The sequence below is a fragment of the Manis javanica genome, chromosome X (assembly GCF_040802235.1).
Source record: "Manis javanica isolate MJ-LG chromosome X, MJ_LKY, whole genome shotgun sequence".
NCBI lineage: Eukaryota > Metazoa > Chordata > Mammalia > Pholidota > Manidae > Manis > Manis javanica.
This window is the reverse complement of record NC_133174.1, coordinates 58,743,496-58,758,761: the sequence shown is the minus strand read 5'-3', so window position 1 is coordinate 58,758,761 and position 15,266 is coordinate 58,743,496. Positions and strand designations below refer to the sequence as shown.

Here is a 15,266-nt window from a genome sequence, read left to right as displayed (position 1 = left end):
AAATGCGATTGAATCACCGTGGGAAGAAAAATGAATTCTGATCAGGCAGGTGAGGAAAACTTATCAGAGGAGGTAACATTCAAGGTAACCCTGAGGAATCTTAACCCACAGAAAATTAGGATGGGTTAGAACATAAGCACAGAGCTTGGCACATATTAAAAGCCTTGGTAAATGTTTATGGAATAAACAATTTATGTAAGTAGTGTCTCCAATCAGCTCTGTGTTTTGGGGGGAACATAAATCAATCTGGCAAGAAGATGAAGAGGTCAGAGAGCAGGGGACCTTTAGAAAGAGTTCTAGTAATAATTATGACTAAAGGGAATGAAAGACTGATTTAGCACGGTGGCTGTGGTCATGCAAAGGAGGACACTGCTGGTCCAGACACCACAGAAAGACAGCTGATTGGATTCTCAGGGTGAGAGACAGAGAGGAATTGAAGATGACCAAGAGGGTGATTATATCATTAACTGAGATAGGGAACACAGGAAGAAGAAGCAGATTTAGGTGAAGATGAATTTGAAGCTGATATTGTTCCTTCATTTCCAGAATCTAGTTCTAAGTTAGACCTCCTCACTAAGTCTCAACAGGGACCCCACTCAGGCAGCAGCTAAAGGTGGATTGGATATTCTGGTTTGGATTAGGTCAGAAGAGAGACAACTATATATGTGCCCATAGGAGCCAAGTCTGTATTTTCCATCCAGCTCAGACAGTAGAGCTTTGGCAGAGATTTCAGGGTGAGTGAGGCAAGGAAGAAGCATGGCATAGGAAAGTGGGGGGGGAGTGGGGTCCAGACCCTGTACTATATACGACAAAATGAGTTAGATGAAAAGGTGGTTGGGAATGGTGATGGTGGCGATGAACAGGTCCTTCCCAGGATCTGGGTGGTTTGAGGATTCTTGAGTCTGTGATAGTATCATACACTCAGCCTTCTCAGCCTTAGTCTCTTCGTACCACCACTTAACAGAGGTGGTGTTACACTTCCAAATTTGATTAACACCTAATCTCCCAGAGGATTTAGCCTGTGTCATAGCACACATTTGCCACACCCTCTGTAAAGCCCTGGTTTCTAAGGTTCTTTCCACCGGAAGCTATGACAGGAGGAAATGTGTGGGTGGGGAGGGGTAGTGGGTGAGGGGCCCAGGTTCCCAACACAGTCTACACCCAAGGAACGAAGAGCAAGCGCCATGTTGAAGCCACCATTGCCACTCAGATCCCTCTTATTCCTGCAGCTGCTTCTGCTGGTGGTGGGGCTGAACGCAATGCTCCCCACGCCCATTGGGAATGAAGACATCACAGCTGGTGGGAAACCTGGGACTGGAGGGGACTGGTGAGGAGGGAGGCTATGGGAAGGGACTGTACAGAAACTTGTAACCTGCCACTGGACATTACAAGTATGCAGGCAGAATTTAAGAGTACTGTGGGGAGGGCAAGGGGAAGGGTTCCCTACGTCACCCTGCTTCTTCTTCTGACCATCATTTCTTCTCTTTCCCTTCCCCACTTCATTTTCTTCCCAACCTAGATTTCTTCCTTACCTCTAGACTCCCTGGGACCCTCAGTGTTCCCATCCGGCCCCTCCCAGAGGTCCAGTGTTTTGTGTTCAATGTCGAGTACATGAATTGCACTTGGAACAGCAGCTCTGAGCCTCAGCCCACCAATTTGACTCTGTACTATTGGTATGAGAAGGGGGATGCATAGGGGAGGAGGAAGGGTGGGCTGAATGCGGGAGACTGCATGGGGACCAAGGAAGAGGGTAGCTGGCATCCCAGGCTCCCCACTATTTTCTCATAAGTCAGTTCAGAAGAGATGAGTCTGGGCTGCGGATATCTGTAGTTCCCAAGTTCACTCACTGTTTCTGTTCCTTCCAACCCTTCTTTAGGTACAAGAACTCAGATGATGATAAAGTTCGGGAGTGTGGCCACTATCTATTCTCTGAAGAGATAACTTCTGGCTGTTGGTTGCAAAAAGAGGAGATCCATCTCTACCAAACATTTGTTGTCCAGCTTCAGGACCCACAGGAACCCAAGAGGCAGGCCATACAGATGCTAAAACTGCAGGATCTGGGTAATTTGGAAAGGGGCTCATGCATCCGGGGATATTGTGGGGCACTGGAGTATATGGAGTGGTATTCCTTCACCATGAGGGTACTGTGCAAAAAGGAGGAGGTGAGGGATTGGGATGGGGAAGGGAGGAAGGGTCAGTGGCACTGCCTTCAGGATCCTGACTTGTCTAGGTCAGGGGAATGACCACACATGCACACATGTCTCCAGTGATCCCCTGGGCTCCAGAGAATCTAACTCTTCGCAACCTGAGTGAATCCCAGCTAGAACTGAGCTGGAGCAACAGATACTTGGACCACTGTTTGGAGCACCTGGTGCAGTACCGGAGCGACTGGGACCGCAGCTGGACTGTGAGTGACAGAGATACGGATGCAGCAGCTAAGGCCAAGCAGGTGGGGAAGAAAGGATTCAGTCAGTCAAATAGGAGCACCTGATCCCAATCTCCTGTTCTCTTGTCTACCCTCTACTCCCCTCCAGCACCTTTGCCAATCATTGCCAGTGAGTTTTCCTCGTAGGTTTCCCTATCCATACTCTTCCCAGTGTCAGACAGGTAGATAAACCAAAGGAAGCCTTTCAGGTGATCTGGAGAGTAGGCATTAGATTCTAGTTGGGGAAAGGAGTAAGTAGTGTGGCTTGATTAGTCAAGAGTGGAGGAGGGCACTGGGAAGAACCAGAAGATGATGCTGGCCTGGCAGGGAGGGACAGTGGTTTTAATCCTTCCATCTTTTGCAGACATTCATCTTTCCTTCACCCTCTTTCTCCCCCAGGAACAATCAGTGGACTATAGGCATAGCTTCTTTCTGCCTAGCGTGGATGGGCAGAAACTGTACACGTTCCGGGTTCGGAGCCGCTATAACCCACTCTGTGGGAGTGCCCAGCATTGGAGTGAATGGAGCCGACCAATCCACTGGGGCAGCACTACTTCAAAGGGTACAGTGAGCCTAATACATCACCCCAATCCATGATCCCAGCACCCCAACCTTTCTAGAACGACTTGACTTTTGCTCTATCTCCCTACCCCTAAGCTCCCAAAGTTTGTGGGCCATCTCTCCTCACCATTCAACACCACCTCCCAGGAAGCAGGGTTATTTTGTGTAGAGTTGGATGGGTGTGTTGTCAGAGAAGGGGGTGGCTTGAGAAGGAGGCTGAGGAGTGCTCAAAGTGGATAGAGAATGCATAAGGTTTCCCTGCAGTATTCCTAGAAAGTCTGCATGGTGAATGAAGATGGCTTTGGAACCAGACAAATCTAGGGTTTAAACCTGTCTCTGCTACTTACTACCTCTTTGACCTTGAGCACCACGCTACCTCCTTGATTCTGTTTCCTCATCTGCAAAATGGAGATAGTAACTGGCTCCCCACCAGACCCCGGTTCCCTCCTCACCCCCAGTGCCTTGGGAGTTGTGAGGATTATGTATATGGGAAATGTTTAGCACAGAGCCTGGCACTAAGTCGGGGCTCTGTACATGTTGGCACGTAATAGGGACACTACAAATATAAGTCCATTCTTTGTTCTCCTTTTCTATAGAGAATCCTTCGTTGTTTGCATTGGAAGCTGTGCTTATCCCCCTTAGCTCCATGGGATTGATTATCGGCCTCATCTGTGTGTACTGCTGGCTGGAACGGTGAGATTTCAAGAATCCCTGAAAAATAAGGGGGAATGCTGGGAATAGCAAAGGAGGGTTCTTACAGGGTCTCCAGGAATAGAAGGTGGGACAGTAAGGAATGAGGGATCACCCTCAGTGGGCATGGTGATGCATAGAAGCTTCAGGCGCAGAGGATACAGAATCCTTTTGTTCAGTGTGGGAGAATGGGGAGAAGGGCAACAGAAGAGCATAAACAGTGTGCTGCTGCTCCCTCTTTCTCCCCCTCAGGGCCATGCCCCGAATTCCTACCCTCAAGAGCCTAGAGGATCTGGTTACTGAATACCACGGGAACTTTTCGGTGAGAACGTTATCATAGGCAGACCGCAGTTTGTCAACTGCCCACTGCCTGCCAACAAGACAGACAGACAGTGTGGAGGGCAGGCGTTGGGGGCCGAGGGGAGGGAAGGAGTGCTGAGCTAACTGTCAGGATGTGGCTGATCAATTGGGGGATGGGCTAGACAGAGAGAGACACACAGAAGAACTGATTATAGGTGGGTTGAAGCTGATGGAAAAAATGTTCTTGGGGGCCCAGGAGTGCAGATGCCCCTTCCATAATCACAGTGGTTGCAGACATGAGAGCTCCCTTGGGACAGAGTCTGAGTCTTTTCCTTCCTGCCCCTAATTGACCCCTGACCTGGAGTTATCTGTCTTTAGGCCTGGAGTGGTGTGTCTAAAGGATTGGCGGAGAGTCTGCAGCCAGACTACAGTGAACGGCTATGTCACGTCAGTGAGATTCCCCCAAAATGAGAGGCTCTAGGGGTGAGGCCTGGGGGCTACCCCTACTGGGCTCTTCTGTGTTACACACTGACACCTGAAACCTGAGCACTGACACTCTGACGGAACCCTAGGGTCCTGTAGCCCTAAATTATACTAACTTCCCTTCAGAGGAGCCAGCCAGTCCGATGCTCATCTTGCCCCACCATGGCTGATTTTGAATTTTATGCCCCCTATAACTGCCCCTTTATTCAATATCTCTTACTTGAGAATTGCCCCTTTGCCCTGTACGTGTTTCTCATCCCTCCCAATCCAGCCTTCCTCCTCTCAGGATTGTTTCTTCTGCCGTCCTGCTGTCCCTCCCTCCCTCTTTCCATCTACCCTTCAGTTATTCCCAAATCAATGAGAAATAAAGTTTCTGTTGATAATCATTAAAGAATGTCTGTTGTTGGGGCACGGGAGCAAGGGAAACATGGGGTGCAATAAGTGTGATCAGCATAGTGCTGAGGGTAGGAAAAAGGAGTAGTAGACTCATGCTATGAAGGCAGAAGTACTACAAATTAACTAGAAAAGAGTACTGTTCCAGAAACTTGCTTTTCTCTAGGTGTCCTGCTCTCCTTCCGGTCCAGCTTGGAGTTAGATTTGCCACGTTGTCCCCATTCCCAACAAATCTTTTACAGACCCCAACCAGGTTCTTCTCTCATCCTTACTCCACCTCCTGCCACACATACCACTTCTGACCTCATAATCCCTCAACTGCAGCCTCAGACCCCACCCCCAGGGATGTTGGTTATCCACAACTGCCAACAGCTCTCTCCTGCCCGCCCCACCTGGGCCTCCTGAGCCTATGCAATCCATCTGCCTCTTCAGTCCCCAACCCTATGGGCCCACTTGGCCCACCAAGGCCTCTAGAACACCCTCCTTCTACATGACTCATCAGGCCTCTCCCTGAAGAGTGAGATCTTGAGAGCATGTTCATTTTCATCAAACATGGAGGTGAGGGGCCTCATAGAGCTGGAGTCTGTGTGAAGAGCCGGTGGGGGGGTTGAGGGCAGTGGAGATCACAGGGATAGTATAACTAGAAAAGGGCCACATGCCCCATCCCATCTTTTCTCAGATAATCAGCAGTTTTTGGTCAATACTAATTGCTCTGTACTCCTGTTGCTGCATTACATCCACAGTAAAGTGGCGTTGCCTAAAACAGGTGAGGAGTTCAGGGAGGGGACTCATGGCCAAGGGTCAGAAGTGGTAAGGTCATCTCTGGTCCCTAAACCTTCCTGCTGGCAAGAAGATAGCTCCTTGAATCCTGGCAGCTTCCTTCAACTCATTCTCGATAGGACCACTGGCCCCTTTTGCTCCCACTCTCCTTCCTTAGTTGCCCCAGTTACCCTGTGGCCTCCCTCTAGACACCATCGATTTGTGTGATGAAACGGGGACAATGAAGATGCTTTTTCTGATGAAGACCCCTGGAGACTATGCCAGCAAATTCCTTACAACTCGAAGCACCTACTATGTTTGTAAGGTGGAGTGTGGGAAACCAGGTAAAGGTTTGGGAGCATTCCCCACAGAAAGGGCAAGGCCCTCCAGTGGGATTGTGAACCTTGTCCTTAAAATGGCCCTCAACTGAATCCAGACTAAACATCTCTAGTCAGCCTAAGAAAGGGCACCACCTCTATGACAATGGGTTAGGTCCACACAAAGTAGGCCCCCCACGTAATCCTAGGGATGGTCCTGAGAGAAGGAAATAAAGTACATCAGCTCCAGGTAGTGCTGGGCATTAAGGTCTTAAAATCTTGGGCTTTGGAAGGGTGGGTGGAGCCTGCATGACAGGCTTTGGATAGCACTCCACCGTGTTCACAGGAACCCGACTCAGGAATGTCTACAAAGCTTTTGTGCCACTCCTGAAGAATCCAGAACCTAAGCTACTTGGTAAGGAGTAGACGGAGGAAGGAGGAACATGCACAGTATAGCTGGGGGATGGAGAATTTAGGGAGGGACTGGAGTAATAAGGCAGGTAGGATCACATAATCCTAGGAAAGGGGAGTAGAGTCTAGGTCCACTTTAGGAGGGATGTTGAGCTCAAACCAGATGGAGTGTGAGTCTGTTACTACCCCTCCTGTCATCTTCTTGGTGTACCTCCAGGGGCTCTCACCACTCCCATTATTTCCATCTTTCCCTTCATCTTTTTCTCTTGGAGTTCTGGTTCCAATTCCCATGGAAAAGGGCAAAGCTTGGGTGCCTGCAGATCACTCCTCAGGCTAGCTTTAGGCCCAGTTACTCCCCAGCCAACGATGGGAGGGCCGGGATGGGTAGGTGAGGTATCTAGTCCTCAGGGTGGGAGTGCCTTTTCCTGCTTCCTAGATGCCCTGCATACACAATGTGACTCACTGGAGAAGAGCCGAGTGAAAATACTTAGAAGCCAAGAAGCGAAGAAAGTCACTTCAGTTGAATCCTCTGCCAACGTCCCAATGTCCCAATAAGACTGCCCAAATGTGGTCTGTCCCAACACCCCCCATTCCCCACCAGACCATCAGTTTCCTCCACCCTGACCATCTGGTAAGAATTTCTGTTCCAAACCCAACATCTATGCCCCAAGACCTGCCTCCAACCTCTTTTGTCCTGCCTTTGGCCCTAGTTTGTAGAACATTCCCTGCAGGGGCCTCTTTACTTACTGACCCTTTCCTCTTCCAGTCCAAATCAGATGGAGAGGGGCCCACTGGCAGGGGTCTGCTCTTTAGGACCAGAGCAGACTTTCTGAATAGAAACAATAAACATCGCTAACAAAATAAAGTGACCAAGTGAGCGCAGTATTACTAGTATGAAATTTCTAGAATTTAATGTGAGGTTCTTTTTGCAAGAAAGATTCATTCTCCCAACATCTGTGCCAAGGCTCAAGTATGGCCCAGACACCGGGGAGGCTGAGGGTGAATAGGAATGGCAGGAGAGGGCAGGGGTGAGTACACTGGTGGTGGATGAGGAAAGGTGTGAAGTCTAGTACAATGAACCATTAAGGGAAAGACTAGGGGGTGGGATCCTCTCTAAACAGACTACCTCCCCTTGACAGGCCCTAGGACAGCCCGCTTACTCCTGCTGGGTTAGGTGGCAGATCAGTCTTCCCTCCCACCACCACACTCCACCACCTCCCCCTTTCAAAATTCCCCCACCCCCAACCTGGGTGTCCGGGCAGTCCCTCCTGCCAGCCCTTTGCTTTTCCCCTCCCTCCCCCATACCCAAGAGGAGCAACAAGGCAACAGAAACCAGAGCTGGTTATAGGCATTTATTGAATTTATTCATTTATTGATTTGACACACTTCCCCACTCCAATCTTGCACATGATACAATCTGGGTAGGCCAGGCACTGACACAGGAAATGATGGGAACCCACAGCAGGGGCGGGGGAGGGGACAATGCAAAGGGAAGGCGGGGGCACAGAACGGGGAGGGGCTGCTTTGGAGGCTGGGGTGAAGGAACCCCAGATGGCCTTCCTGGCAGGTGCTAGTAAATCTGATCCACATTACCCTCCATCCCCACTCATTTCCCAGACCCTTGGCCAAGCTCCCCAGCTCCCAATTCCCTGTTCCTCCCCTCCCCCTGCCTGTCACCACACACACTTCCATGTAACCCCTGTAGCTAGGCAAGGGGAAGAAGGGCAGAGACAGCTGTGAGGGTCCTTGAACAGGGAGGTCTCTGTGCCTAACTTTACCACCCTAAATCCTTCCCCCCTTCTCATCTCCCCCTTCCCCCTTCCCAGGCCACAGACTAATTCCAGGCCTTCAATGCACCCTCCCACTTGAGCACTAGCACACAGTGGGTCAGGCGAGAGTGTGGCTGCACCCCAACACCACACACTCCCAGGCACAAAGTGACAGAAGGAGGGTACCTGGCTTCATTTTTCCTTAGGGAAACTTCAAACTAGTTCTGCACAGACCTTGTTCTAGACTTGGTTGCAACACGTGGGAGCACTTCCCCTTGCTCACTATATTGCTCCCCACTGCTGATCTCCCACCTCCCTGGAGTTCTCTCCCCCACTTCCCTGTGTTTCCCCAAGTAATGTCTGTAGTGTTTGCATCATGTCACTATGACAAAGCCTTCAGAAAGAAAAAAGCATTCTCATCACTAGCACCTTGCCACTGTTAAAAAATCTCTATATTGGTGTTTATACTTCTTGAAAAGTTTATAAAAAGCCTTTCTTATCTGCAGCCTTCCAAGGGTGATTTGGCCAGGCAAGTCACTCCACTGCTAAGACCTTGGCCTTTTCAGGTCCCTGCTACCCACCCACCCCCACACACATGCCACTGGCCTAAGGGGCCACTGCATAAAAATCCCAGGCTCAAGTTAGCCTGGACCAGCTCAGATAAGACTACAAAAAATCCTGCTCCCAAAGGCAGGGTAAGGCCACTGGTGACTTCACATTTCCAACAGCATTGCCGGCCCCTGCTATAAAACCCAGGGGGTGGAAATGGGTGGGGGAGCCAGGGACACTCCTGAGAGGCAGCCTCATACCCTAATTGGCACAGTGAGAATAAGCCATTTCCTTTTCCCCTCTCCCTTCCCTACCCCCATAGTTCCTATATGGGGCAGCTCTTTCTTTATAATTTCAACACCTGTGTGAGCAGACCCCACCTAACTCTAAAGCAGGGTCCCAAATTCCCAGGGAGTGGTCAAGGGTAAAGAGTGGTATGGGCACGCCTGCCTCCTCCTCTGTGCAGGGGACAAAGCTTCCCGTCATGGCTTAGGGATCTGTGGGAAGAAGAAATGGAGGACACGGTAAGAGGCTCATCTCTGCCAAGGGGCCTGGAGGTCCCATCTGGAAACTATGCCACTCTAATATGTCATCCTCTCTCCAATTCCCCAGGAGCTCCAGCTACCTCTTGTTCCAAATCTCCCCCCTTGCTCAGATCACGGGACTAGCTGGGCACCTAGGAGCATATATAGGTTGTGAGATGCTACTGTGATTAGCAGGTGCCGTACCTGGCTCAAAGTTGAAGTCCAGTCCCTCACCCCCATCCATGAGGTCACTGATGATGTTATCCATGTCACACTCCAGGTTCTCCATATACATGTCAAGATCAAGATCCTGAGGCATTCTGTCTTGGCTCGAAGCTTCAGTAGGGGGTGTGAGCACAGGTGTCCCCAGGGTCTTAGGGACAGGAATACCCGCCATGACTGGAGGTGGTGCTATCATAGAAAGAGCGGGAACCAGACTGCTGGGACCTGGAGCCTCTAGGGGCTTGGGACACAGGCCAACTCCTGTGGCTAGCTTACTGGAGGAAGGCATCCCCCCCAGCAACAGAAGTGTCGGAGCCTGGGACAGAATGGGATCTACCTGGGTCATGAGGACATCAGCAGGGGGTGGTGGTGTATCAGAGGTGAGCAGGGCCTCCAGAGACTGGGAGCTTGAGAAGCACCCTTCTCCTGCTGACAGGGGCCCCTCTGCTGGGCTGAAGAGGGAGGTGCTGTAGGTGTGTAGGGGGCCTGTAACCCCAGGATGCTGCAAAGAGAAGCCAGAGAGACTACTCCGAGATAGCAGAGAATGGGGAGATGTGAGATTGAGCCCATCTAACAGCTCAAGATCTTCGTTTAGGGTGGGAGGGACACCCCCTGCATAGCTGCTGACTGAAGCTGGTATTTCCTCCTCTGCCAGCACCTCAGACTCTAGCCTCATGGGGGAGAGCCGGGTGCTGACAGTGCTAGCATTTGAACTGCTTCGTGGACGGAAGGTGGTCCACACATCAGCTTCCTCACGGTTTCGAGAGCAAGGGCTGCCTGACCACTTGGCAAAGTGGCCAACGGGGCTTATCGGGGTGGCACCTTCGGGTGGAGCTGGCAGCACAGCTGGCTTCTTCTTGGGGGCCTTGCTGCGGCCCCGGAGCAGCTTGCTGCTGCTATCCATGGAGGCTGCCCGGCGGCGGGGTGCCTTGCCGCTCTTGCCTCCCTCGGGGTTCAGCATCCACCAAGAGCTCTTGCCAGTGGACTCGTTGTGAACCTTAATGAACTTGCTGTGCAGGGACAGGTTGTGGCGGATCGAGTTCTGGAGGGGCAGAGGCAGAAGGAAAGGAGCATGAGGTGTGTGGAGGGAAGGTCAGTGGCTATCAGCCAATTCTCAGCAGTATCTCTCTAGGATGCAGCGGGAGCATTGCCAGAGATGCAAAGCTTTGTCAAGTCCAGAGGGAAAGCAGGCAAAGGGAGGGAGGGAGAATGGTGGGGAGACCATACACAGTTCCCATCCCAAGATAACCTGCCACAGACTTCCCATCACAGGGGTTCACCAGACAACCTAAGTAACCACCTACTGCAGAGGACACCGTGCCCACCCTGGAAAAGCTCACAGCACTGTATTCCATCCAAGTCTCGGGGGATGGGGGGCTTGCTAGCTGGAGCTGGTAGGCATTTGGGAGACACACTCTGACCCTGCAAGAACTAGGGTCAGGTGGGAATGAGCATTCCACAGCTCCAACCTCTTTCTTTGAGACACACCCTCAACTCCATTCAGACCCGGTTTCTCATTGTGCCTCAGACACACAAGGCAGATTCTTCCTTTCTTCCCTCCTTGTCCTGGGAAGGACCTCCCCTCTCTAAATTCTACCAGTGTGTCAAGACCAAGTTTAAATCCCCTCTCTTTTAGAGAGTGGTTGTTTGACTTCTGCAGCCAAATTTCTGGTTGGGCATTTTAAATCTTCTCTACACAATTTTTATCTATATTGTATTGTTTACAGTTTCACATCATCAGTCCCATCAAGTGTAAGCACCCAGGGCCCAGATCATGCTGTTCACTCAGGCAGCCCCAACAGTGCCCCTCAGAGTGCCAAGCTCCCAGACCATAATCAATATTTGTTGCCTGATTGGTGCATGGCCCCCGGTGACGGGTGACAGTAGTGAGCCTCCCCTCATAAGGCTGTCTCAGCTCCTGACAGCCTTGGGTATTGGGAGGTCCATGTTCTCCCCTCCTCCTTCACTGTTGCTATTCTGTTAGAGATAAGTTTCTTACTTCCAGGGGCCCAGGGGGCTGAGATTGACAGCTTCATGAGCCTCCAAAGCAGCTCATTTTTACTGGTTGCCCCAGGCTAGTTACACCAGCCTTTTGTGTCACACCCCCACCCTTCTCTTTCCTACCTCCTTTCCCCTACTTCTCCTTAGGAATTTGTGCAGAAGATCTCCAACCTTACAGGCATTTGACCTCCCACATGGAACTCTTCAGCTATTAGAAACTTGGGAGGAGCCCAGAAAGGCTTGGAGGAACTAGGAGGCTGAGGCTATGGATAGTCAGAAATCACTTTGTATGTTTCTGACTGCTGCTCTAGATCAGGAGACCCTTTGCCTGGGGAAAGATGCTTAAGCAGCTTCTTGTTCCAGCGCTCTTTAGCCAAAGAACTCCTTGTCTCCACAGCACCCTACAGTAATGGTATCCCAGCTACTCTGACTGCATTGACACTCCTAGTTCCCTCAAGGAATCATGCTTGTCCATCCAGCTGGGACTTTTAGTAACTGAGGACTGCAGTGGCTTCTGGCACCATAGTTTTCCCCCTTTTTGTCCTCTAACTCTGGGTCTACTGAGAAGGCCCATTCCTTTCCCTACTATGCGGTACTCATGAGGCCCGAGGTCTATTTGTTCATAACTTTTTCTTTGGGTCTCGGAACTAGTACATGGTACAGCCTCCTACCTGGAGAGGTCAGCTCCCTAAAAGCCTATGTAATTCTTACCTGTGGGAAGGGGAGTGACAGCTAATTGCTCATCAAGCCACCTAAACCAAGCTTTCTTGTCCTAAGTGAGTGCCGCCCCCTGGTGGGGTGGGAGTAACCTTGGCACATCACAAGGGAAGCCAGTCCAGGTCATGAGGCTTCCCCCTTGAGTAGGGTGGGGTTGGGGGTAAGGAGGGACAACCATGGAAGCCCCAGGCTCAGCCTGACTCGGATTTGCCATCGCTCCAATGAAGAGAGTTTGGCAGAATGGACTACAGGAAGGGCACATGATTTATTATTTATACTTAGACCTGAATTTAGGTCCTCATTCTACTGCTATTAGTTGTTTCCTAACCTTTCTATTCCCTAATTTCCTAATATGCAAGATGTGGAATCTCAGAACTGCTGTGAAGATTAGTTAAAAAAAAATTAAAACTACTTTGTAAACTAAAACGCCCTAAGTGTAAATTATAAGGAGGGACTGCACTCCCACAGCACAACTAACAACTCATGCTTATTTCTTCTACCCTGGAAAATGAACCTAAGGGAAAAGAAAAACAGCTGTGCAGGCTGGGTCCAAGGAGGGGAGCTCTTTATGAGCTGAGACTGTGGCGTGGCAGTGTACCCAGAAATAGTGCCAAGGGTCTCAGTCAGCTGTTCTCTTTTCTGTTCTGCCCACCCCCTAGGGATACAGCAGATCTGATCCGTTGCTCTTGTGTACCTATGGGAAGACCCTCTGCCGGCTCAACTCTTCCTTATATGCGGACTTCACCACCTATGGGGGCGCAAGATGTCAATAGATTGAAGCCACCAGATTTTGTGATTAGAACCCCAAATTTCTTAGGACAAGTTTTCGGAACATCTAATGAGACCTTTACTCACACGGTTTCTTCATGGAAGGCCAAAGGAACTCCCAACCTTGTGCTTTAAAGTCAGGGCCCTCTCTCTTTTTCCATGACTGATATTCCTCAATAGCAAATGAAAACTCTCCCAACCTCCCACCAAACTTGGATAGCTCCTCGCTAGGGAGTTTCTTGACATTACAGTGTAAACCAAGGCAGGTAGCAGCTCACAGCCCCCTTTTTCCTTAGTGAGAAAGATCAGCTACCTTACCAGGTGAATATCACTTGTTTCCTTTTGCAGCTCCACTCCAACTCTTGGGTAGAGTTCTATAACAGTACCTCTACACTGAGGTACTGGGAGTCAGCAGGGAATCCAAATAATCCCACAGGAATGGGAGAAAAGGTTTTGGGGTGAGAGGTGGGGGAAGGAGGAAAAGCGAGGTCCGTGTGCGCAATCTGCACAGTTCCTGCTGTACATGGGATAAAGACTTCTCTGTGGAAATAAGCGTTTGGGGCAGCCCAAGCCAAAGTGCTGGTAGTGTTGAGCAGTATGCAGAGAATTCAATTTTCTGCGGGGCCAGGACAGTCTTTTTCATCTGTGATCCTCCAGCATCAAGCTCACTGAGCACAGCATATACCATGGCCTAAGTAAATGTTTGTGTAATTTTTGATTGAACGTGGGCGTAAAAGGGGCCCCAGAGTAAGAAGTAAGAAGGCTAGGGGGCTCAGGGACAAATGGTATTGGGACGGAGGTAAGGGTGTCACAGTTACCTTCCATCCTGCTGAGCTGTTGCTGTCACCCTTGTCCTTGAAGTAGGGCACAGTGCGGACCATCCACTCATAGATCTGGGCGAGTGTCAGTCGCTTCTCAGGCGCGCTTTCAATGGCCTGGCTGATGAGTTCTGCATATGACTGATTTCCCCAGGCATTCCGGCGGGAGCCTCCCTTCCGAGGACCTGTTACAGCCCCCAGGATCCCGGGCTGGGGGCCCCCTGCCGGCTCTGGGAGCCTCGAGGGCAACAGGATAGGCTCTGAGCGCCCCTCCGTGTGTACCTTCTCTCCCAGACCTGGCTCCACCTCTGGTGGCTCGGGAGGCTCTGTAGCGAGCTCTGGTCGGGGAAGGGGCCAGGTGCAGGAGCGGGGACGGCTCTGGGGTTCGAAGTCGGGATCGAGGTCTATGATCGCGGCAGCCCCTGTGGCTGAATTCTTATTCCCTGGATCCATACGTGGAGTTGGACCTCCGCCGCTCAGCGTTCAGAGGAGCCTTCCACAGTCCCTCACGATGCCTCCCCCCAGGGGGGAAGCACCGAGGGCCAGGAGGCACATTCCTGCCAGTCCTCACAAAGTAGCTAACTTCTCCCCTCGCCCCAGGTCGCTAACCCCCAAGCTGTCCCTTCCACACAGTTATCTGATTCTCTTCACGACTACAGCCTGCAGCCTCAGAGCTCTTTCCGAGATACCACCTGTAACCTCCGCCTAAGCAAAGAGGCTTCTCCAACCTCTCACTCAGCTTCCTGCTCTTTTAAACCAGAGACACGGTATCCCCTCATACATTGCGCTTCCATTCCCGAAAGTCTCCTTAGCCTCAGTTCCCTCCCCCTTTTAAGTTGCTGACCCCCCGACACTCCTCCCAAATTTCCTCCACCAGGATCGCTGCCCTCCCCGACGCCCCGCTCCCCCGCGTCACTTGCCCCTCCCCTGACTCCCCTTCCCCCGCCTCTTCCAGTCCCTCCACTCTTAATAGGGCCCAAGTCCTCGCGGCCACAGCCTCTCTGATTCCGGCACCAGTCTCCCTACCAGATCCCCGCTATTTCCCGCCCCCCGGGTTTCCTTTTTGTTTTGCTCCAAGCAACAGCCCCAGCCTGACGTCTCTGTTTACCACTCGCCGGGACAGCCATCTGCGCACGCGCCTGGAGAGCCCGTTGGGAAACCGAGTTCTTCAGTCTTGCCACCCCGGTCATTCTTGAGGACTACATTTCCCGTCCTGCTTCCCTTCCAGGAGCCTGATAAAGACGGCCGGGGAGCGGCGTGGCAGGATATAGGGAGGTGGAACTTCAACTACAAGAGGTCGTTGCGAACTTTTTCTTTTCTTTAGAAAGCTTTTCCTCCTCTCCCTCGCTTCCTACCTCCTGCCTGTGATTCGGCGTCGCCCAGGTGACCGTGTTGGGAGATGCTGGCCTTTTCCTTTTTCAGTTAAGAGAGAGCAAAAGGGGGGAAAGGCTTTCTCTACAAGAAGCAGAAAACCGCTTTAGGCATGTTGAAGACTTGGGTGGAGGGCTCGTGTCACGGAAAGGAATGATTAGTTGATGATTGTTTCCCCCCCATCCCCC

At 51.2% G+C, this 15,266-nt stretch overlaps 3 protein-coding genes across 5 annotated transcripts; 2 read left to right on the top strand and 1 right to left on the bottom strand.

Moving 5' to 3' along the window:
• Nucleotides 1-1,138: 1,138 nt before the first annotated feature.
• On the top strand, nt 1,139-4,853 carry IL2RG (interleukin 2 receptor subunit gamma). Its single transcript, XM_017670361.3, has 8 exons — nt 1,139-1,299; nt 1,520-1,673; nt 1,877-2,061; nt 2,268-2,407; nt 2,825-2,987; nt 3,583-3,679; nt 3,929-3,998; nt 4,355-4,853. Exons 1-8 carry the CDS (start codon nt 1,185-1,187, stop codon nt 4,445-4,447), a joined length of 1,017 nt encoding a protein of 338 aa, XP_017525850.1. The 5' UTR covers nt 1,139-1,184; the 3' UTR covers nt 4,448-4,853.
• Nucleotides 4,854-5,223: 370 nt separating this feature from the next.
• CXHXorf65 (chromosome X CXorf65 homolog) lies at nt 5,224-7,134 on the top strand. Of its 2 annotated transcripts, XM_073227949.1 has the most exons (5): nt 5,224-5,410; nt 5,532-5,618; nt 5,821-5,955; nt 6,275-6,343; nt 6,776-7,134. In XM_073227949.1, the coding sequence occupies exons 1-5, from the start codon at nt 5,386-5,388 to the stop codon at nt 6,892-6,894; spliced, it is 435 nt and encodes a 144-aa protein (XP_073084050.1). In that variant the 5' UTR covers nt 5,224-5,385; the 3' UTR covers nt 6,895-7,134. The 2 variants fall into 2 exon arrangements, with proteins under 2 accessions (XP_073084050.1, XP_073084051.1); XM_073227950.1 differs by lacking the exon at nt 6,275-6,343.
• A 543-nt stretch (nt 7,135-7,677) lies between these two features.
• Nucleotides 7,678-14,613, bottom strand: FOXO4 (forkhead box O4). 2 transcript variants are annotated; one of them, XM_017670397.3, is made up of 4 exons: nt 13,708-14,612; nt 9,741-10,445; nt 9,386-9,592; nt 7,678-9,154 (listed from the first exon to the last, which is right to left on the bottom strand). In XM_017670397.3, exons 1-4 carry the CDS (start codon nt 14,158-14,160, stop codon nt 9,140-9,142), a joined length of 1,380 nt encoding a protein of 459 aa, XP_017525886.1. In that variant the 5' UTR covers nt 14,161-14,612; the 3' UTR covers nt 7,678-9,139. The 2 variants fall into 2 exon arrangements, with proteins under 2 accessions (XP_017525886.1, XP_017525885.1); XM_017670396.3 differs by having other exon boundaries at nt 9,386-10,445; nt 13,708-14,613.
• Between the last annotated feature and the right edge of the window lie 653 nt (nt 14,614-15,266).